Genomic DNA, 18290 nt, shown 5'->3' on the forward strand with positions numbered 1-18290 from the left:
GGCCCCCGCCCCGCGCGCCCCCTGCTGACCGCGCCGCCCCCCCCAGACGCCCAGGGCATGGTGGAGTTCCAGGAGGGCGTGGAGCTGGTGGACGTGCGGCTGCCCCTGTTCATCCGGCCCGAGGACGACGACGAGAAGCAGCTGCTGGTGGAAGCCATCGACGTGCCCACGGGCACCGCCACCCTGGGCCGCCGCCTGGTCAACATCACCATCCTCAGGGAACAAGGTCAGCCCGGGCAGGTGGGCCGCAGGGGCTCGGGGGGCTCGGGGGGGGCCTTGCTTCTCCCCGATACCCGGCGGGGAGCGGGGGTCCTGGTCACATGGCCTGGGGCAAATCACTTCACCTCTGTGAGCCTCGGTTTTCCCATCTGCAAAGTGGGTCTCAGACATGGGGAGTGGGTGTCGCTCAGGGGTGGAGCATCTGCTTCCTATACACAAGGTCCTCGGTTCAATCCCCGATACTGCCTTAGAAAAGAAAAAATAGGAGCCTCAGGCTCTTGGAGGAGTCGGTGCCAGCAAATCTCTCTGGGCAATGCCTGGCACATTCTAAACGCTCAATCGGTGGGGGCTTCTAGTGTAATCATCATAAAGCCAGACCCCCGTGGAGCCAAGCACAGCCTGGCCCTTGGGCCCCTCTCCCTCATGGTTTGTCTGGACTTGGGGATCCCAGGATGCCTGGACTGCCGAGCAGGGAGAAAACGGGCCTCATTTTGTCTGACCCCCAAATGAAGAAATGAGGACCCCAAAAGGGGAGGGATGGACAAGGCACTACACCACTGAACCCCGACATTGCCCTCCCTGCTTGCTTCTCTGGGAACCCCAAGATTTTGTTTTTTTAAGATTTATTTTAATTTATTTCTCCCTCATCTCGTTGTTTGCACTCACTGTCTGCTCTCTGTGTCCATTTGCTTTGTCTCTCTGTGTCTGCTCATCTTCTCTTTAGGAGGCACTGGGAACCAAACCTGCAACCTCCCATGCGGGAGAGAGGTGCTCAGTCACTTGAGCCACCTCCACTCCCCGCTTTGTTGTATCGCTCATTGTGTTTTCTCTTTGTGCCTCATTGCATCATCTCATTGAGTCAGCTCGTTGCACCAGCTTGCAGTCTTGCTTGTCTTCTCTAGGAGGCACTGGGAACTGAACCCAGGACCTCCCCTATGGTAGGCAGGCGCCCCAAATGCTTAAGCCACATCTGCTTCCCACCCCGGGTTTTTCATGACAGTCTTGCCGGCATCCAGAAGGCCCTACTGGCCCTGGCTCCCCCTCCCCCCACCCCCAGGACACATAGGCCTTTGTCCTGCCCCAGCCCTCGGCCCCAGGCCTCATCTTTGGTCCTGCCCCAGCTCGCCTCCTTGCTCTGCCTTGACCCTCCCAGGCCCCTCAACTTTTTGTGGAAGAATTTTCCATCCCCATCCTCTGCCTTCCCTAGAGGGAGGTGGGGTGCGGGGGACAAGCAGGCTCCCGGAGGCTGGGCTGGGCCTGGCCAGAGGCCCTGGCCCCGCTGACCGGCACCGGGGTCCCTCGCAGCCAGCGGGGTGGTGGCCTTTGAGCAGGAGGATTACCCCGTCAGCCGCGGGGAGCAGGTGGCCCGCATCCCCGTCATCCGGCGCATCCTGGAGAACGGCAAGTCCCAGGTCTCCTTCCACACGCAGGACAACACGGCGCAGGGCAACCGGGTAAGGCTCTGCCCTGGGCGCGGGTGGGGAGGGAGCAGGAAGCGGGAGCCCCTCAAGTCCCTGGACGCTGGTGGAGCCCCTGAGCGGGCCTCCCCAGGCTACACCACCTGTGCTACTGCCCTGCTGCAGGGGTTTCTCGCTCACGCCGAGGTCCTTAAGGAGCATTTCCAGTGCTCGCTTCCGGGGACTCAGGCACAGGGAGCCTTTTTCCTTCCTGATGGGCCAGAGACAAGTCTAGAACCTTCCTGTCCCCCCTCCAGCAACCCAGGACCCACCAGGGCAGCTAAGCCCTGCAGATGGAGGGGCTCTCCATCTGCCCCAATCTTAGGGTCTTTGAGCTTCTCGAGCTGGCATCGTGGCCTCAAGACCCCAACCCAAACTCCCCGAGGGCCTTCCCTGCTTGCCAGGCAGGCCCCAGCAGCAGGGCCCCCGCCGCCTTTCGGCCCTGGTGGCCAGGAACAGTCGAGCCCAGGTGGCGCGCGTTGGGTTTGGTTTCCAGGGTTTTGTTTTGTGTGTTTTTTTAAACAACACTTATTATCAACATTTAGAAACTAGAAAAGTGCCTATCAAAAATTCTCCCAAGAAGTAAGAAATTCTAGCCTTGCTGGGCCCTGCAGACCCATTTGGCAAACGTCCCAGGGGAGCAGAGTTCCTGGGGCCCCTCCAGGCCTGCACCGCCTGGCCACACCCGTTTCTTCTTTACTTCCTGTGTTGGTAGCGCGTTTCTCACACTCCTCCAGTATTCCCGATAAAAATCCCAAGGAAGCGTTTTTATGTCCACTGGTTCCATTGACTGTGCCACATTATACAAGAGGTTCTGGCTCCCATGTTAGGCTTTCCTAAAGAGCCTTTGATATTAAATATTTTTAAACATTTTTATTTGAAAAAAGCACAAACCTACAGAAAGAGTTGAAAGCCCAATAAAATAGGCCCGTTTACCCTTTGTATAGGTCCACCAATTGCTAACGTTTGCTTTCTCTCTCCATCAAAAAAAGGAGAGTTGGGTTTTTTGGTTTTGCTTGGGTTTGTTTGGGTTTTGTTTGGGTTTTGCTTCTTGGTTTTTATACTATTTCGAAGTAAGATGCAGATGGCATGACACAGTGAGCCCTAAATTCAGCCACGGGCACCTCTAAGAACAAGAGCATTCTCTACAACACAACCCGGCTACTGAACTTAAGAACGCTCACACTGATGATGCGACTACCTGCTAACTAGTCCCTACTCAGATCCCCCGTGTTCGGATGTCCCAGGAGGTCCTTTATAGTTTCCCCCCATTCCAGGATCCAACCAAGAATTTGGCAGGTCTTAACTCCCCTTTAATCTAGAACAGTTCCCCGGCTTTGTCTTTTGTGGCATTGACATTTTTAAGAGTCCAGCCAGTTGCCTAGTAGAACAACTCCTTATTTTTCTTTCACCAGGGGCCTGGCTCCCTGAGTTCTGTAGCTTGGGTTTGCCTGGCTAGGAAGGGAAATAGGTTAGCTTGAAGCGCCCCCTAGTGGTGTCTAGCGAGAAGGTTTTTATCTTTCTCCCCGGCTGCCATCAGGTGAGCCGTAGGGCGCCCACTCACTGCACCCCCCATACCACTCATCCTGGGGAGCACCGGACAGCTCCGGGCATTGGCAGAAGGAAGCTGGAGCTGATGGAAGCACCCCATTCAGCAGGCAGGGCCCGGGGCCAGGCAGAATCCCATACTTCAGAACTACAGCGGAGGGGACGGTTGCTTTTCTGGGTGGGGCCACCCAGAACTGAGTGCCTGCCTGCGTGTAGGACTCTCTCTGCAGTGCATCCCTGTCTCTCTCTATGCATATATGCCTGGTTCAAATAATCCTGGCACCACCACAACGACCCGTGTGAATCCGCGCACGCTCCTTAACCTCTCTGAGCCGCAGTTTCCTTGCCCATAAAATGGGGACGATATCCAGCTCACACTGCTGTGGGGTTTAAATGAGCTAATATTTATAAAGTGCTTGGCGCCCGGGAGGTGCTTTATTCGCTTGAGCCATGACGTGTGGTTTCTGCGGTAGCCGTGGGGCCTGGGGTGGAGCACGGCTGTGAGCTTGCATCCGTCCCCGGGAGGCTCTCAGGTATACAGCCCCTGACGCTGGCCTGACCCCTACGCCTTCCTCTCCCAGGACTACGTCCCAGTGGAAGGTGAACTGCTCTTTTACCCCGGGGAGACCCGGAAAGAGGTGCAGGTGAAGCTCCTGGAGCTGCAGGAAATAGATTCCCTCCTGCGTGGCCACCAGACCCGCCGCTTCTACATCCAGCTCAGCAACCCCAAGTTCGGGGCGCGCCTGGGCCAGCCCCACTCCACCAGCGTCATCATCAGGGACCGAGGCGAGCAAAACTGGGGTCAGCTCAAGCGGGCAGGGAGGGAGGGACAGGGGCCTCTCAGCTAGGGCGGCCAGATTTTGCAAAGAAAAATACAGGGTGCCCAGTTGCACATGGATTTCCGATCCACAACGGAACCTTTTTTTAGTAGAAGTATATCCCAAAACTTGCACGGGACATACTTATCTTAAAAAGAGTATTGACAAGCTGAAATTCACATTTAACTGCGTGTTCTGTACTTCACCTGGCAAGGCTACTCTTGGCCAGCCAGGCTGGGCTCAGGCTGGGGCTGGTGCCAGCGGCAGGCCTTGAGTTCTGCCATCGGGCCTTGTCCCTTTGACTTCAGCTTCAGGCCCAGTTAAAACGCAGGTGCCCCCAGAAGGGGTGAGGCAGTTAGTTCTTACCAGTTCCTATGCCTCCAGGGTGGTGGCGTCAGTAAGTCCATCCCCTGCAGGAGGCCTTGACAGGGAAGGAGGAAGAGGGCAGGCATTAGGTGGGCACAAGTGTCCTCATGTGAAGCATTGCCAAGGGGGAGAGTGAGGCAGGTGAATTCTCTCCTCCTCCAACCCTCCAGAGACCCTCCTGGGCCCTCCACCAGGCTTGGCATGATGCCCACCGGTCCCCAGAGACCCCAGGGCGCAGGTGTCAGTTAAGTGCGGCCGATGTGGCAGCCTTCGTGTGTGGCCAAGTCTCTGGTGCCCCCTAGTGGTAAGGGCGGAGTCCTGCCCTGCCTTTGAACGGTTTTCTGAGCTTTCCCTGCCCCGACTTGACCCACTGCAGATCAAGTGGACCGGGACTTGGTGGGCCACACCCTGTCATCATCCTCACTGCCCCGTGGGGACCTGGGCGCCCCACAAAACCCCAATGCCAAGGCTGTCGGGTCCCGGAAGATCCATTTTAACTGGCTGCCCCCTCCTGGCAAGCCGATGGGGTACAAGGTGAGGTGGGGGTGAGGTTGGGAGCTGGGGCTGTGGGCAGCACAAGGCCAGGGGGCCCCCAAGGAGAGGGGAGGGCATGCTTGGCGCCCGTGGGTCCGAGCCCATGTGGACAGATGGAGCCCCCGTCTGTGCCGAGGGAAGAGGGAAGATCCGTCCCTGGATTTCTCAGCCACTTTCCCTCCTTCCTGGAACCCCTGCCCCGCCCGCTCGGAGCCTGGGTGTCTCCCCTGTGCAGTGGGGGCGATAAGGGTGCTCCCCCGACCATCCACAGGTGAAGTACTGGATCCAGGGCGACTCCGAGTCAGAAGCCTGGCTGCTCGACAGCCAAGTGCCCTCGGTGGAGCTCACCAACCTGTACCCGTGCTGTGACTACGAGATGAGGGTGTGCGCCTACGGCCCGCTGGGCGAGGGGCCCTACAGCCCCTTGGTGTCCTGCCGCACCCAAGAGGAAGGTGAGCCTTGCCGCACCCGGCCCTTCCCTCCCGAGCCTAGCACCTCCCTCCTCCACCAACAGCTCCCTCCCTGCCCTCCCTACAGTGCCCAGCGAGCCGGGGCGCCTGGCCTTCAACGTGGTCTCGTCCACGGTGACCCAGCTGAGCTGGGCCGAGCCCGCGGAGACCAACGGCGAGATCACGGCCTACGAGGTCTGCTACGGCCTGGTCAACGAGGACAACCGTAAGGCCCGGGGTCCCTCCTTCCTGCCCCTGGGGACAGCAGCCATGGGGTGGCAGGGGGCAAAGGGCCAGAGGGAGGCCTGGGGCTCTGTCTTGGCCCCCGCCCCCGGGTCTGCTGGTCCCAGGGAAGCCGGGCACTTCCGGGTGCTGGAGGCTGGGCTGGGTGGCATGCAAAGGCCCCAGTGGGGCAGGGCCCGAGGGTCAGGGAACGCTCTCTCGGGACCAGCCTGGGGTTGCCAGATTTTGCCAATAAAAATACAGGATGCCCTGAATTTCAGATAACTGATTATTTTTTAATACGGCTCATGCCATCTTTTAACTGGGCCAGGACACCCCACACAGCTGTTACTTCTTCTCAGTTCTGGGAGGGAAGGGTGGGCGATGACTGTCGAGATGAAGAGCTGTTAAATCAGTTCTGCCTCTCACACCCGGTGCAGGGACCTCCTCCTCACACCCTCCCTTTGCTTGGTCAGCCCCCGTAGTGGGGAGCTCACACCCCCATACCACCTCTATACCCTCCAGTGGTTCTGGCTCACTTTTTTATTTTATTTTGCAATAATTTCAAACTTATAGGAAAGTTTAAAAAATCATGCAGAAATGATACACAGAATTCCATCATACCCGGCACCTAGATACCCAGACTTAGGGACTATTAGGCTTCTACCCCATTTGTTCTATCATTCTGTCGACCCATCTATCTAGTGTATCTCCTACACATTCGAGAGGTGGTTGTGTGCATCCTCCCCCTCGAACACAGAAAACTTCCATGCACAGTCTCCAGCTTGCTCTCCAGGAGGGCCCAGGCCTCGTCCTAGCACTCACCGCGTGCCCCACCAGGGCACGGGGAGCGGGGTTGCTCTGGGCATCTGGCATGTGGGGCCGCGGGGCTTTCTCGCCACCAAGCACTAAGCTTCCCAGTGGCTGCATCGCGCCCTCGGCTCTTGCTGAGCTCTCTGTGGACCCCTGGTGGGACGTCTTCTCCGACCCGGCCTTTAATCCCCAGAGTGACACATCCTACCAAAGGTCCCCCGTCATGGTTTCAGCCCATGGCTTCAGCCTACTGAGGCCGGGGCTATGCCATGGAATGTGCCGGCAGCCTCCTGGCCTCCCGGCACCTGCAGCTTGGTTTGCAGCCCTCTTGTTATCATCCCACTAGCTGGCGGATGCAAGGAGAATGGAGGCTGGAGGATGGGCCAGGGGCAGCCCTCTCCTCCCCACACCCCCAGGAGACAAAGACCCATCAACCAACTCTTTTTTTTTTAAGATTTTATTTATTTCACCACCACTCCCCCCAGCCCCCGTTGTCTGTTCTCTGTGTCCATTCGCTGTGTGTTCTTCTGTGTCTGCTTGTATTCTCATTAGGCGGCTCCGGGAAACGATCCTGGGACCTTCCAAGTGGCAGAGAGGCAATTACTCTCTTGTGCCACCTCAGCTCCCTGTTCTGCTATATCTTCTTTTCTCTCCTCTGTGTCTCTTCTTGCGTCATCCTGCCGCGCCAGCTCTCCACGTCGACCGGCACTCCTGCGCAGGGCGGCATTCCCATGTGGGCCGGCACTCCGCATGGGCCAGCTTGCCTTCACCGGGAGGCCCTGGGCATCGAACCCTGGACCTCCTAGATGGTAGACGGGAGCACAACTGCTTGAGCCACACATCTGTTTCCACAACCAACTCTGAGCACAGTTGGTTTGCTGGGATTGACTTCAGTTGTCACTTTCCAAAACCCTCCTTTCGACTTTTTTGGAAACTGGGAGATTTTTCCAGTCTCCATTCTTTTGTCCCAGGTGTCTCTGGGTTCCCAGAAGTCTCCCATAGCAGTCTCCATCTTGTCGTTCCTGCGCCTAACTCACTTAGAGCACCTGGTCTCCCACAGCTGCATGTCTGCCCTTCCAAGTGCGAGCTCCCAATGGGAGCTGCTTGGCTTTTGTCTTCCACTGACACGACATCTGCTGGCCCTCCAGAAACCCATTCTTCTTACATCAATGCCACTAATGCCCACTCCCTGCCCTGCCACCCTTCGCTTTCACAAGACTCAGCTGCTCCTGCATTTGAGCGTCCCTCCCCCATCCTTGCTCACACCTTCAGTTGTCATGTGTTTCGATGCCTTAGTCTTTGCTTCCTCAAGAGATTCATCTGGGATTTGTCTGTCAACTGTCAGGCACAGGTGGGGAGAAGTCACCCTCGGGAGCACCCAGGCCTCTTGAGCAAGCCTCGCCTGGCGGCCCCTTGGGTGGGCAAAGGTGAAAGTAAGGCTGGCCCGAGCTTAGTGCTGGCTGTGCCAGGACGTACTTGGTGACATGCCCTTTGGCTCGTTGGTGGCCCAGGGGAGGCCACACTCCCTGCCGTGCTCCGCGCACCCTCTGGGCGTGGCTCGGGCTGTGGAGCAGTCCCGCTGCGCCAGAGGCACCTCACAGCCAGGGGACCCCTCTGAAGCTCCCTCCCTGCGCCAGGACCCATCGGGCCCATGAAGAAGGTGCTGGTGGACAGCCCCAAGAAGCGGATGCTGCTCATCGAGAACCTGCGGGAGTCCCAGCCGTACCGCTACACCGTGAAGGCGCGCAACGGGGCGGGCTGGGGGCCCGAGCGCGAGGCCATCATCAACCTGGCCACCCAGCCCAAGCGGCCCATGTCCAGTGAGTGGAGGGTGGGGCGGTGAGGGGTGTGCAGCGGGGGCGGGAGGCCGCGGCTGGAGCGCCGGCTCACCCCCTCCCGCCCCCGCAGTCCCCATCATCCCCGACATCCCCATCGTGGACGCCCAGGGCGGGGAGGACTACGACAGCTTCCTCATGTACAGCAACGACGTCCTCCGCTCCCCGGCCGGCAGCCAGAGGCCCAGCGTCTCTGACGACACGGGTGAGTGCACCTGGGGCCCAGGGGAGGGAGGCGGGGGTCCTGGGGAGGCCAGGATTTGGCAGGAAGTGCACAGAGGGGACCGAGGAGGCGTGGCCCACGTGCAGTCGTGTGCATGTCTGTGTCCAAGAGCACATGGGACTGCTCTGCGGCTCCAGGAGGCACCAGCCGTGCTACGGAGAGGCTGGACGCGCAGATCACCTAGGGAAGAGGCAGGCCCGGCTCTCACCATTGTTCAGAGAAACTGAGGCTCACAGTGGCTGAGCGACTTAAGGGAGACCCGGCTGCTGGCGAGTGACAGAGCTGGGGCAATCGCGGTCTCCTGGCTGGCCCTCACCCCAGGGCAGCTCCCCGGCTGTCGCCGCCCAGCCCGGGCCCTGGAACCTACCGCCGGAGTTTGGGCTCCCGCCGTGGCCTCCCTCTGGCCTCTCCTGGCGCAGCCTCGCGGGTCCCCCCGGCGGTGCCAACGCAGCCCTTCGTTGTTCCCAAGGCGGTGGCTGGAAGTTCGAGCCCCTGCTGGGGGAGGAGCTGGACCTGCGGCACGTCACGTGGCGGCTGCCCCCGGAGCTCATCCCGCGCCTGTCGGCCAGCAGTGGGCGCTCCTCCGAGGCCGCCGAGGCGCCCCGCGGGCCCCAGGACGACAGCTCCGACAGCGGCGCGGGGGGCGCGGGCGGGGAGGGCGGCGGAGCACCTAGACCGCCCGGAGGTGACCGGCGCCCTCCCTGGCCGCGCTCCGACCCCACAAGAGTTCAGGCGCGCTTGGCACCTGCCGGCTCGGCACCGGGACGCAGCTCGAGCCCCTTGCCATCAGGGGGTGTCCCCTCTCCCCCAGGCTGGACTGTCCCAGAGACAGTGACACCCCCTCACTACAGCACCAGGCCCGGCTGGCCGGTCATGTGCAGGAGGGCAGGCGCCTGGGCTCTGCCAGGGACAGGAGGCCCCCAGCTGGGGCCTGCCAGCGAGAGGCCGGGCACCTGGGCAGGCTCAGTGGACCTCCTGGGCCTCTGTCCTGGGTGGGCCGCGGGGGGCTGGCTGTAGGGACTCCGGGGAACTCCTGGGGCCTGGTCCGGGCCCACGGGGTGACGCTGCTGCTCCCCCGCACAGAGCACCTGGTCAACGGGCGGATGGACTTCGCCTACCCGGGCAGCGCCAACTCGCTGCACAGGATGACCGCGGCCAACGTGGCCTACAGCACCCACCTGAGCCCGCAGCTGCCCCGCCGTGGGCTGAGCACGTCGTCCACCCTCACACGGGACTACCACTCGCTGACCCGCACGGAGCACTTGCACTCGGCCACGCTGCCCAGGGACTACTCCACCCTCACCTCCCTCTCCTCCCAGGGTGCGCACCCTCCGCCCACCCGCCTCCTGCCTCGAGGGCCCCCTTCCCCCGACACCAGCCCCTCTCACTCTGGTTTCGTCCCATCCTAGGCCTCCCTCCCATCTGGGAAGACGGGAGGAGCAGGCTTCCGCTGTCCTGGACCCTGGGGGCCCGCTGTCGGGCCCAGGTGCAGGGGCCACCCCGCCCTGGGGGCTCACGGGAGTCTATAATTCTGGCTGGGCCGCCAGCAGCACCCCGCTGGGGCCCAGGTAGCGCCGGAGAGGCGGCCCTGCATCTCTGCAGCTGTCCCGCTCATGTCATCCATCACTCATCATCACCCCCTGCACACCCACCGGCACGCCCTCCATTCCATCCACAGGGGCTAACCACCAGGCCACCCACCCCATCAGCACTGATGCCTAACGCAGCCTCTGCCCCTCTGGGAGGGCGGGGCGGGGGGCATGAGGGGCCAGGCCGGCTAAGGAGGCAGGAGTGGGGTCCGGCACTCACAGAGCCCCTCGGCACACGCAAGGCCTGCACCCACGCTGAAGACGTGGGAGGAGCTGGGCGGCCAGGGCAGGGTGACGCAGGGTGCGAGAGCTGCCCCACCAGTGGTCAGGGCAGACGCCCCTGCTGTGAGCTGAGGGGGCTGAGGGGGCTGAGCCGCGAGTCCCACCAAGATGCCTGGCTCAGGCCCCGCCTCTGGGGCTGACGGTGGCCTCCTGTCCCCAGACTCCCGCTTGGCTGCGGGCGTGCCCAACACCCCCTCGCGCCTGGTGTTCTCGGCCCTGGGACCCACATCGCTGAAAGTGAGCTGGCAGGAGCCGCAGTGCGAGCGCGCGCTGCAGGGCTACAGCGTGGAGTACCAGCTGCTCAACGGCGGTGAGGGCGCCCCCCGGGCCTGCTCCCCCGCCACACAGGGCCACCCCGGCCGTGGCAGGCCCACGTCCCTTGAGCACTCGTTCTGAGAGGGTCCCTCACCCACTTTGTTGCTTTTCCCTCGTGAGGCCTCTTCCCTCTCCCTGGGGACCCCGGGCCTCTGCTGGCTGGAGGGGCCTCCCTGGGCAGACACATTTGCAGGCCAGGGCATGGGGTTTGGCCACAACATGTGTGGGATTTCAGGCTCCACTCTTTCCTTGTAGAGTGCACAACCTGAGCAACCATACTGTTGACTCTAACCTGGTTCCACCTGTCCCCAAACCACACCTAGTCCCGGGGTGGGCCAGGGCAGCGGTGGGGGTGACGTGCTACTGTCACTCCCCAGGCGAGCTGCACCGGGTCACCATCCCCAACCCCAGCCAGACCTCGATGGTGGTGGAAGATCTCCTGCCCAACCACTCCTACGTGTTCCGCGTGCGGGCGCAGAGCCAGGAGGGCTGGGGCCCCGAGAGGGAAGGCGTCATCACCATCGAGTCGCAGGTGCACCCGCAGAGCCCACTGTGTCCCCTGCCAGGTGAGCTGCCTTCCCCGCCGCCACGGTCACCCCGTCACCCCTGCCACCAACCTTGCCACCCTACAGACACCCTCCCTCTGCTGCCCCCAGGCTCCGCCTTCACCCTGAGCACCCCCAGTGCCCCGGGCCCCCTGGTGTTCACGGCCCTGAGCCCCGACTCGCTGCAGCTGAGCTGGGAGCGGCCGCGGCGGCCCAACGGCGACATCCTCGGCTACCTGGTGACCTGCGAGATGGCCCACGGAGGAGGTGCTGCCCATCCCGGGGGCAGGGGGTGGGCAGGGAGAGGACGAGGGGGCTACGGAGGCTGAAGGCCTCTTCCCTGCCCAGGGCCAGCCACCACGTTCCAGGTGGAGGGCGACAGTCCCGAGAGCCGGCTGACTGTGCCGGGCCTCAGCGAGAACGTGCCCTACAAGTTCAAGGTGCAGGCCAAGACCACCCAGGGCTTCGGGCCCGAGCGCGAGGGTATCATCACCATTGAGTCCCAGGATGGAGGTAGGCGGCCCCGCCCTGCCCTGGCCCCGCCCCGGCCCCGCCCTGGCCCGGCTGCACCCCCTGACCCCCCTGTCCACCGCAGGCCCCTTCCCGCAGCTGGGCAGCCATGCCGGGCTCTTCCAGCACTCGCTGCCCAGGGAATACAGCAGCGTCACCACCACCCACACCAGCAGCACCGAGCCCTTCCTAGGGGGTGAGTGGCGGGGGAGGGGGCCCCCGGCCCCCCCAGAGGAGCATGGGGCTAGCGGGGGAGGGCCAGGGAGCCCGGCAGGGTCCTTCATCGCCCCTTGCCCCGCAGATGGCCTGACCCTGGGGTCCCAGCACCTGGAGGCGGGCGGCTCCCTCACCCGGCACGTGACGCAGGAGTTTGTGAGCCGGACGCTGACCACCAGTGGGACCCTGAGCACACAGGTGGACCAGTTCTTCCAGACCTGAGCCCCCTGCCCCGCAGTGCCCTGGCGCCCGGAACCCCCTGCCTCCACACCTCCCCCCACTGCCTCAGCTACTCCTCAGGGCCTCTGGGGGCCCAGCCCTCCCCCACACTGGTCGCTCCCTAGGGCGAGCCCCTCTGGCCGCCCCGCAGGGGGTCGGCGTCCCCCTGGGAGAGATGTAGGGGGCAGGGATCCCGGAAGGCCATCCCGGCTGCCTCTCTCCTCGTGGCCCAAACCCATTTGTAACCAAAGAGCTGGGACCAGCATGACAGGATGCAGCCTCTGTTCTGCACTTACTTTTTTGCTACTCTCTGTATTTGCTGTATGGTTTTCCTGTGAACCTATAACTGCGCTAAAATTTTTTAAAAATAAAAAGAAACACTTTTGCTACTGCCTGGCCCGGCTCCATCCATTCTTTCGGGGTCTGGGAGGGGCCAACTAGGGGGGGGCGCGCCCCCTGACACCCACCCAAGCGTAGGCCCACCTCTAGAGGCAGGGTTCGTGGTTGGAGGCACAAGTTTATTGAGCACCAGATGCAGCAAGTGCGGTGCCAGGCACAGAGCCCAAGGGCTCGCAGGTCGGGTGGGCCCCAGGGCACGTCACACGGGCAGCACGTTGGCCCCATCGGCGGCTTGGGAGAGGTAGAAGGTGGCTGTACCGCTGTACTGCTCCTGCGGGGAGGCGGGAGGGGTATGAGCCACCGCAGGGCCCGGGGACCAGCTGGTCTCAAGCCAAGGGCCCCCCAAGGCTCAGGGACCCACCCACCTGGATGTGCTGCATGGCGCGAGAAGCGGCGGCGGCCTCCAGCAGTGTCACCGTGCAGCCACCAAAGCCGCCACCCGTCATGCGGCTGCCGTAAACCCCAGGCACAGAGAGCGCGGCCTCCACCAGCTGGTCCAGCTCGGGGCAGCTCACCTCATAGTCATCCCTGTGCAGGGGACATAAGGAGGGGGCAGGCCTGGGAAGGGCCCGTGCCCGGGAGGTGGGGAACAGCCGAGGGCCTCACCTGAGCGAGTGGTGACTCTCCACCATGAGGCGGCCGAAGGCCCTGTAGTCCCCGCGGCTCAGGGCAGCCGCCGCCTGGGCGGTGCGTCGGATCTCGCCCACGACGTGCCGTGCCCGCCGGAAGCCCTCTTTGCTCACCAGCTCTTTGCCAGCTGGGGAGGAAAAGATGTCAGCAGACCCACCTCCCATGGCCGCTGGGCCCCTGCAGATGTCAGGACGGGCCACAGGAGCTCCGGGGCAGTGGTACTGGACAGTTCTACCAAGCACCCACGCAGGGCAGAGGTGGAAGCTGCACAGGGCTGGAGCAGGCCTCCAAGGTGGACACAAAGTCACAGGTCAAAGCTGCCTAAGCTCTCTTACCGTTTGTCACCTGAAAACCGGACAATACCTGCCTTGTTCAGGTGCAGGGAGGACTGGTCATGCTAACACCTGTACAGCCCCCGGCAGGATGCTTGCCATCCAGGGGGTGCTCGATAAACAGCAGCTGAAGCCCCAGGCTTTACAGGGGCTTCCAAGGTGAGCGGGAGAGTCAAGAGGCCACAGTAGAGCAGGAGGGCGAAGACATGCCACTCGTGTTGACAAAGCAGCCCTGGGTGCCCGGGCAACTTGGTCACCTGATTCCACATGCAGCCGAAAGAGCTTGTGGAGGCGGCAGACTTGGCCCAGTGGTTAGGGCGTCCGTCTACCACATGGGAGGTCCGCGGTTCAAACCCCGGGCCTCCCTGACCCGTGTGGAGCTGGCCCACGCTCAGTGCTGGTGTATGCAAGGAGTGCCGTGCCACGCAGGAGTGTCCCCCGCGTAGGGAAGCCCCACGCACAAGGAGGCGCAAGGAGTGCACCCCATAAGGAGAATCACCCAGCGCGAAGCAAAGTGCAGCCTGCCGCACACATGGAGAACTGACACAACAAGATAATGCAACAAAAAGAAACACAGGTTCCCGGGCCGCTCACAACAACAGAAGCGGACAAAGAAGACGCAACAAATAGACACAGAGAACAGACAACCAGGGTGGGGGGGGAAGGGGAGAGAAATAAATAAAAATCTTTAAAAAAAAAAAAAAGGAAAAAGAAAGCTTGTCGAGCCGGGGAGGGACAGAGCTGAGGACCAGAGGACAAGAGCTTGGCCCTGGGCAGAAGGCCTCAGAGGCTGGAGAAGCAGCGCACTGGGGGCCTGACCGGGTGAGGAAAGGAAGGGCAGAGGTCAGGTGGGGCGGGGGGCGGGGGGACAAGGACTCAGAGGTGACTGTGAGGTCTCAGCGAGGAGGAGGGGGAGGAGGGAGTGGGGGAGGAGGGAGTGGGGGAGGAGGGCGGACCCGCTGGGGCCAGGCAAAGGCCTGGGTGGAAAGGCAGGGCTGCCGCCAGGAGGGACGGCATGGAGACCCGGATTCAAGTCTGCAGAGGACAAAGCCTGGGGGAGGCACAGGCAGAGAAAGACGACGGCTGTGAGCAAGCGGTTCTGGCGGCCCCCGAGGAGGCCTTGTGCAACTCAGGAAGGAAGCCGCTGTCCTGCTGGGAGGCCGGGCCATGGGACAGGCGCTGCGGGATGACAGGCGGATGCAGATGAGGGAGGAGCACCAGGTCCTCTTCTGAGGAGCCTGGCAGAGGACGCACACCCACTTTTAAGAGGGGAGGAGGCTGTGTTTTGAAGACAGACAGGAGGGAGCCAGCTGAGGACAGGAGGAAGGGAGGTTTAAGAGAGGCGGGGTGCTGCTGGCACAGGCCCCAGAGGAGGGAGACGGGCTGAAGAGGAGGGGTTGGGAGAAAGCCTCGGGTGCGGTCATCTTCGCAGGGCGCGCGGGACAGGTTTGAATGGCTGCTCCGGGGGACAGTTCCCACAGGAAGACGAGAAGGGTTACTGGGGCTGGCTCGTGTCCCCTAAAGGGCACGCCCACACTGCTGCAGAGCGCCAACTCCCAACGTGGCAGCACAGAGCAGCGTTAAGAACGTGCGCTCGTGCTACTTGACATTGCCGCTTACCTGGGAATCCCCCTCTAAAAAATGGGCATAATCCTAGGACCTGCTCCCTGGGGTCACAGAAGGATAAATGAGTTTATATTTATGATGCGGTATCAGAACATGAGTAAGGAAATCACGGCGCATCTGTACTATGCACCTAAATTATGCAACTAAAAGAAATCATGTTGATGATGGATCTTTCACGGCACAGGAAAAGATTCCAATTGAATGGTAAGTTTAAAAAAAAAGAAGCAGGTGATGCTCCTATATACTCAACTTTGTACAGAAAACTACTGGAAGGAGACATGCTAAAATGCTAACAGCGACTATCTCCAGGTGGTGGCCATATAGCTTAGCCTTGTCTTCTTTGTACTTTTCTACGTTTTCCACGATGGAGATATAATTTTCTTATTAGGAAAAAAAAAAACCGTGTTAAGATTTCCAAGCAGCCCTGCTGAGGTTGAGCCCTAGGTTTGCAGTGTTTAGAGGGTCTGGGCAGAACAGGGCAGCAGGTCCCTGGAGATGACAGTCAAGGCCATGCCAAGGCCACAGCAGCCCCAAGGGTGCCCAGGCACCCCCAGGACCGAGCGCGCCCAGCCACTCTCACCCTCGAGCTCCTCCAGCTGCACCTCCCGCAGGCTCTCCTTGCCCAGCGCCCGGGCCACTTCTTCACACTGGCGCCGCCGCAGGGGGTACTCGCTGGAGCCCAGTGAGTGGCGAACGTTGGAGTTGGTGATGAGCACTGCCAGCTTGGGGTCCGACAGCGGCACCAGGCTTGTCTCCAGGGACCTGGGGTGCAGTTGGTTGGAGTGGGGAAGGAGCCAAGGCCAAGTACCTGCGTGGCACGCCAGGGCGACCCAGGAGATCCTGATTCCGAGGCGGGAAGGGCGCAAGGGGAGCCCCTGACCTGCAGTCAATGAGCAGCGCGTGGCCTTTCCGCCCCAGCAGGGCGATGAGCTGGTCCATGATGCCGCAGGGCACCCCCGCGAAGCTGTGCTCGGCCAGCTGGCACACCTGGGCCCGGGCAGCTATTGGTCCCGAGTCTACGGCACAGGGCGGGGTGGAGTGGAGAGGCTGAGGCCCAGGAGGGGGGGGTCAAGGGGTGGGCAGATGAGAACAGCAGTAGCTCCAAAGACCTTCCAAGGAGCTTCCCCACTTCCTCCCTCAGCCTCGCAGGGGAAGGAGGGTAGGGCCGAGGCCTAGGTGGTACCTGGACAGAGCTGCTGGAGAAAAGTGTACGTGGCCACTTCCAGGGATGCGGAGCTAGACAGCCCACCCCCCAGGGGCACCGAGCTGACCACCACTGCGCTGAAGCCAGGAAGCGGGGCAGCTGCACGGGCAAGAGGGGGGTAGGTGAGAAGGAGCTGTCTAGGAGGGTGGCACAAGAAGGGCATGTTTTCTGGAATGAAGGGAGGTGACGGCCTGGCAGGCCGCTTCCAGGGGATGTGCCTCAACTGTCAGAGGTCACTGACCAGCGAGGCCAGGGGCCAACCCCTCTCCCCCACTCCCCACCTTCTGGGGCTCCTGAGATGGTCTTCCCGGGTCTCCCCTGGTTTAGGGCCCTGGAGGCCACAGGATGAGGTCTGACCCCTGGCTCCTCCGGTCATGTACTGGGCAGCCCAGGGCAGGTTCCGGAGCCTACCGCAGCCTTGGTTTCCTCATCTGTACGCACAGGGATGCGCCACCCTGCCAGCCTACCCCACGGTGCAAGGAGGAGCTAATGAACCAGGACTAGCTGGGCCCCACACCTGGGTAGTGCTGAATCACTCCCTTGACATAGTTGGCCCATCGGGGGGTCCCGGGCTCCAGTGACCGCTGGGCAGTGGGCAGCGGGAACTGCAGCCGCCGGGGCTCGTCGGCTTCCTCGGAGGTGGTGAGAAGGGAGACGAGCCCGTCTACGCGCGGGCTGCCCACCAGCACGGTCACCAGCTCCAGCGCCTGCCAGGAGAGACAGATGTCCAGGTTCTGCCAGGGGGCAGAGGAGAAGCCAGTCCAGCCCCCCCCCCCAACTCCAGCAAGGTTCTGAGGAATGGGGGGCGGGGGTCCCCTGGGCCTGGGAAGAGGCGGTCAGGCCAGGCTCCACCCAGCCCTGCAGCGGCCTTCAGGTTACAGGAAAGGGAGAGGGCCTGCGTGCTGGCCAGGCCCTGGGGGCTTTGGGCCCCTGAGTCAAGGGTGGAGCCAGACAGAACCTGAGCACAGCCTTGGACTTGGCCCTGAGCACGGACTCCCAGCTGTGGGGCAAGGGGGAGAGAGCTCCCGGTAAACAACCGGAGGGGCCCTGATGCCTTCCCATTTTGGGGCAGCCTGGGATGCGCTGTACCCCCTCACTTGCTAAGCTGCAGAGCGGGGGTGGAAAGGACCCTGGGCTGAGAGACAGGGGGCCTGACTTCTAGTCAGAGGCCCTCCAAGATCCTGCTGGGTAGCCCTGAGCAGATCACGCGCCCTCTCTGGGATCGGCCTCCTCCTGTGTAAAGTGACCAGGAGTCTCAGGATCTCAGGACGCCTGAGGTCCGGCGTGACCCTTCTGCCAGGTTACACCGGGACCCCGCACTTTGAGGTCGCCCCGTTCCCAGGTTGCTGGCGAGGACCAGGTCCCCAGAGGGGGCGGGCTGGGGCGCAGGGACCTCCGCACACCCTCTCCCAGCCCACCTCCTCGCGGGATCCCGGCTTCCAGCCAGCCAACGGGGGGGAAATGCCTGGAAAAGGTCCCGGGGGCGCCCCTCCCAAACTCGGAGGGAAAAGTCTGGGCTGCCCGCGCGGCGCAGCCCCCCGGGCTCGGGGCGCGCCCTCCCCGGCCTCACCATGGGCAGCACCAGGCCCTGGTTGTAGTCCGTGTGCTCCCCGATGAGGTTGACGCGGCCCGGCGCCGACACGGCCAGCTCGGGCTCGGCCCCGAACTCCGCCCGGAAGGCCCGGCGCGCCTCGGCCAGCAGCTCCGCCACCCGGGGCGGCGGCGCAGCAGCCATGTCGCCCGCCCTGCGGCGCGCAGCCCGCCACGCACCGCCCCGCGCGGCCCCGGCGGCGCTGGAGGCCGGGGCGGGGCCCCGCGCGGCGGGAGGCGCACATTCCTGCACGCACCGCCCTCCCGCCGGCCGTGCGCGCGCGCCCGGCGGGGGCTGCGGGGCGGGACCCGGGCGGGGGCTCGCTTCCCACCCACCTCCCGCACCCCC

General features: G+C 62.7%; 2 protein-coding genes across 11 annotated transcripts in view; one reads left to right on the plus strand and one right to left on the minus strand.

Moving 5' to 3' along the window:
- The window catches only part of ITGB4 (integrin subunit beta 4), a 32028-nt gene extending 19474 nt beyond the window's left edge, over window positions 1–12554 (plus strand). For 3 of the 10 annotated variants that reach the window (XM_058284732.2, XM_058284730.2, XM_071210804.1), the window contains exons 25-40: window positions 47–226; window positions 1525–1673; window positions 3806–4025; window positions 4785–4942; window positions 5214–5394; window positions 5480–5617; window positions 8064–8246; window positions 8335–8466; window positions 9568–9804; window positions 9894–10052; window positions 10516–10665; window positions 11048–11236; window positions 11327–11482; window positions 11564–11728; window positions 11811–11921; window positions 12027–12554. In XM_058284732.2, the coding sequence (XP_058140715.1) occupies window positions 47–226; window positions 1525–1673; window positions 3806–4025; window positions 4785–4942; window positions 5214–5394; window positions 5480–5617; window positions 8064–8246; window positions 8335–8466; window positions 9568–9804; window positions 9894–10052; window positions 10516–10665; window positions 11048–11236; window positions 11327–11482; window positions 11564–11728; window positions 11811–11921; window positions 12027–12163 (2645 nt within the window). In that variant the 3' untranslated portion in view covers window positions 12164–12554. Of the gene's footprint in view, window positions 1–46; window positions 227–1524; window positions 1674–3805; window positions 4026–4784; window positions 4943–5213; window positions 5395–5479; window positions 5618–8063; window positions 8247–8334; window positions 8467–8953; window positions 9543–9567; window positions 9805–9893; window positions 10053–10515; window positions 10666–11047; window positions 11237–11326; window positions 11483–11563; window positions 11729–11810; window positions 11922–12026 lie in introns of those variants that run through there. The other 7 variants (XM_058284733.2, XM_071210805.1, XM_058284735.2 and 4 more) reach the window with 5 other exon arrangements.
- Window positions 12555–12657: 103 nt separating this feature from the next.
- Window positions 12658–18126, minus strand: GALK1 (galactokinase 1). Its single transcript, XM_058284737.2, has 8 exons — window positions 17922–18126; window positions 16869–17058; window positions 16331–16450; window positions 16028–16163; window positions 15728–15909; window positions 13166–13316; window positions 12925–13087; window positions 12658–12830 (listed from the first exon to the last, which is right to left on the minus strand). Exons 1-8 carry the CDS (start codon window positions 18084–18086, stop codon window positions 12759–12761), a joined length of 1179 nt encoding a protein of 392 aa, XP_058140720.1. The 5' UTR covers window positions 18087–18126; the 3' UTR covers window positions 12658–12758.
- Between the last annotated feature and the right edge of the window lie 164 nt (window positions 18127–18290).

This window comes from Dasypus novemcinctus, chromosome 21 (genome assembly GCF_030445035.2).
Source record: "Dasypus novemcinctus isolate mDasNov1 chromosome 21, mDasNov1.1.hap2, whole genome shotgun sequence".
NCBI lineage: Eukaryota > Metazoa > Chordata > Mammalia > Cingulata > Dasypodidae > Dasypus > Dasypus novemcinctus.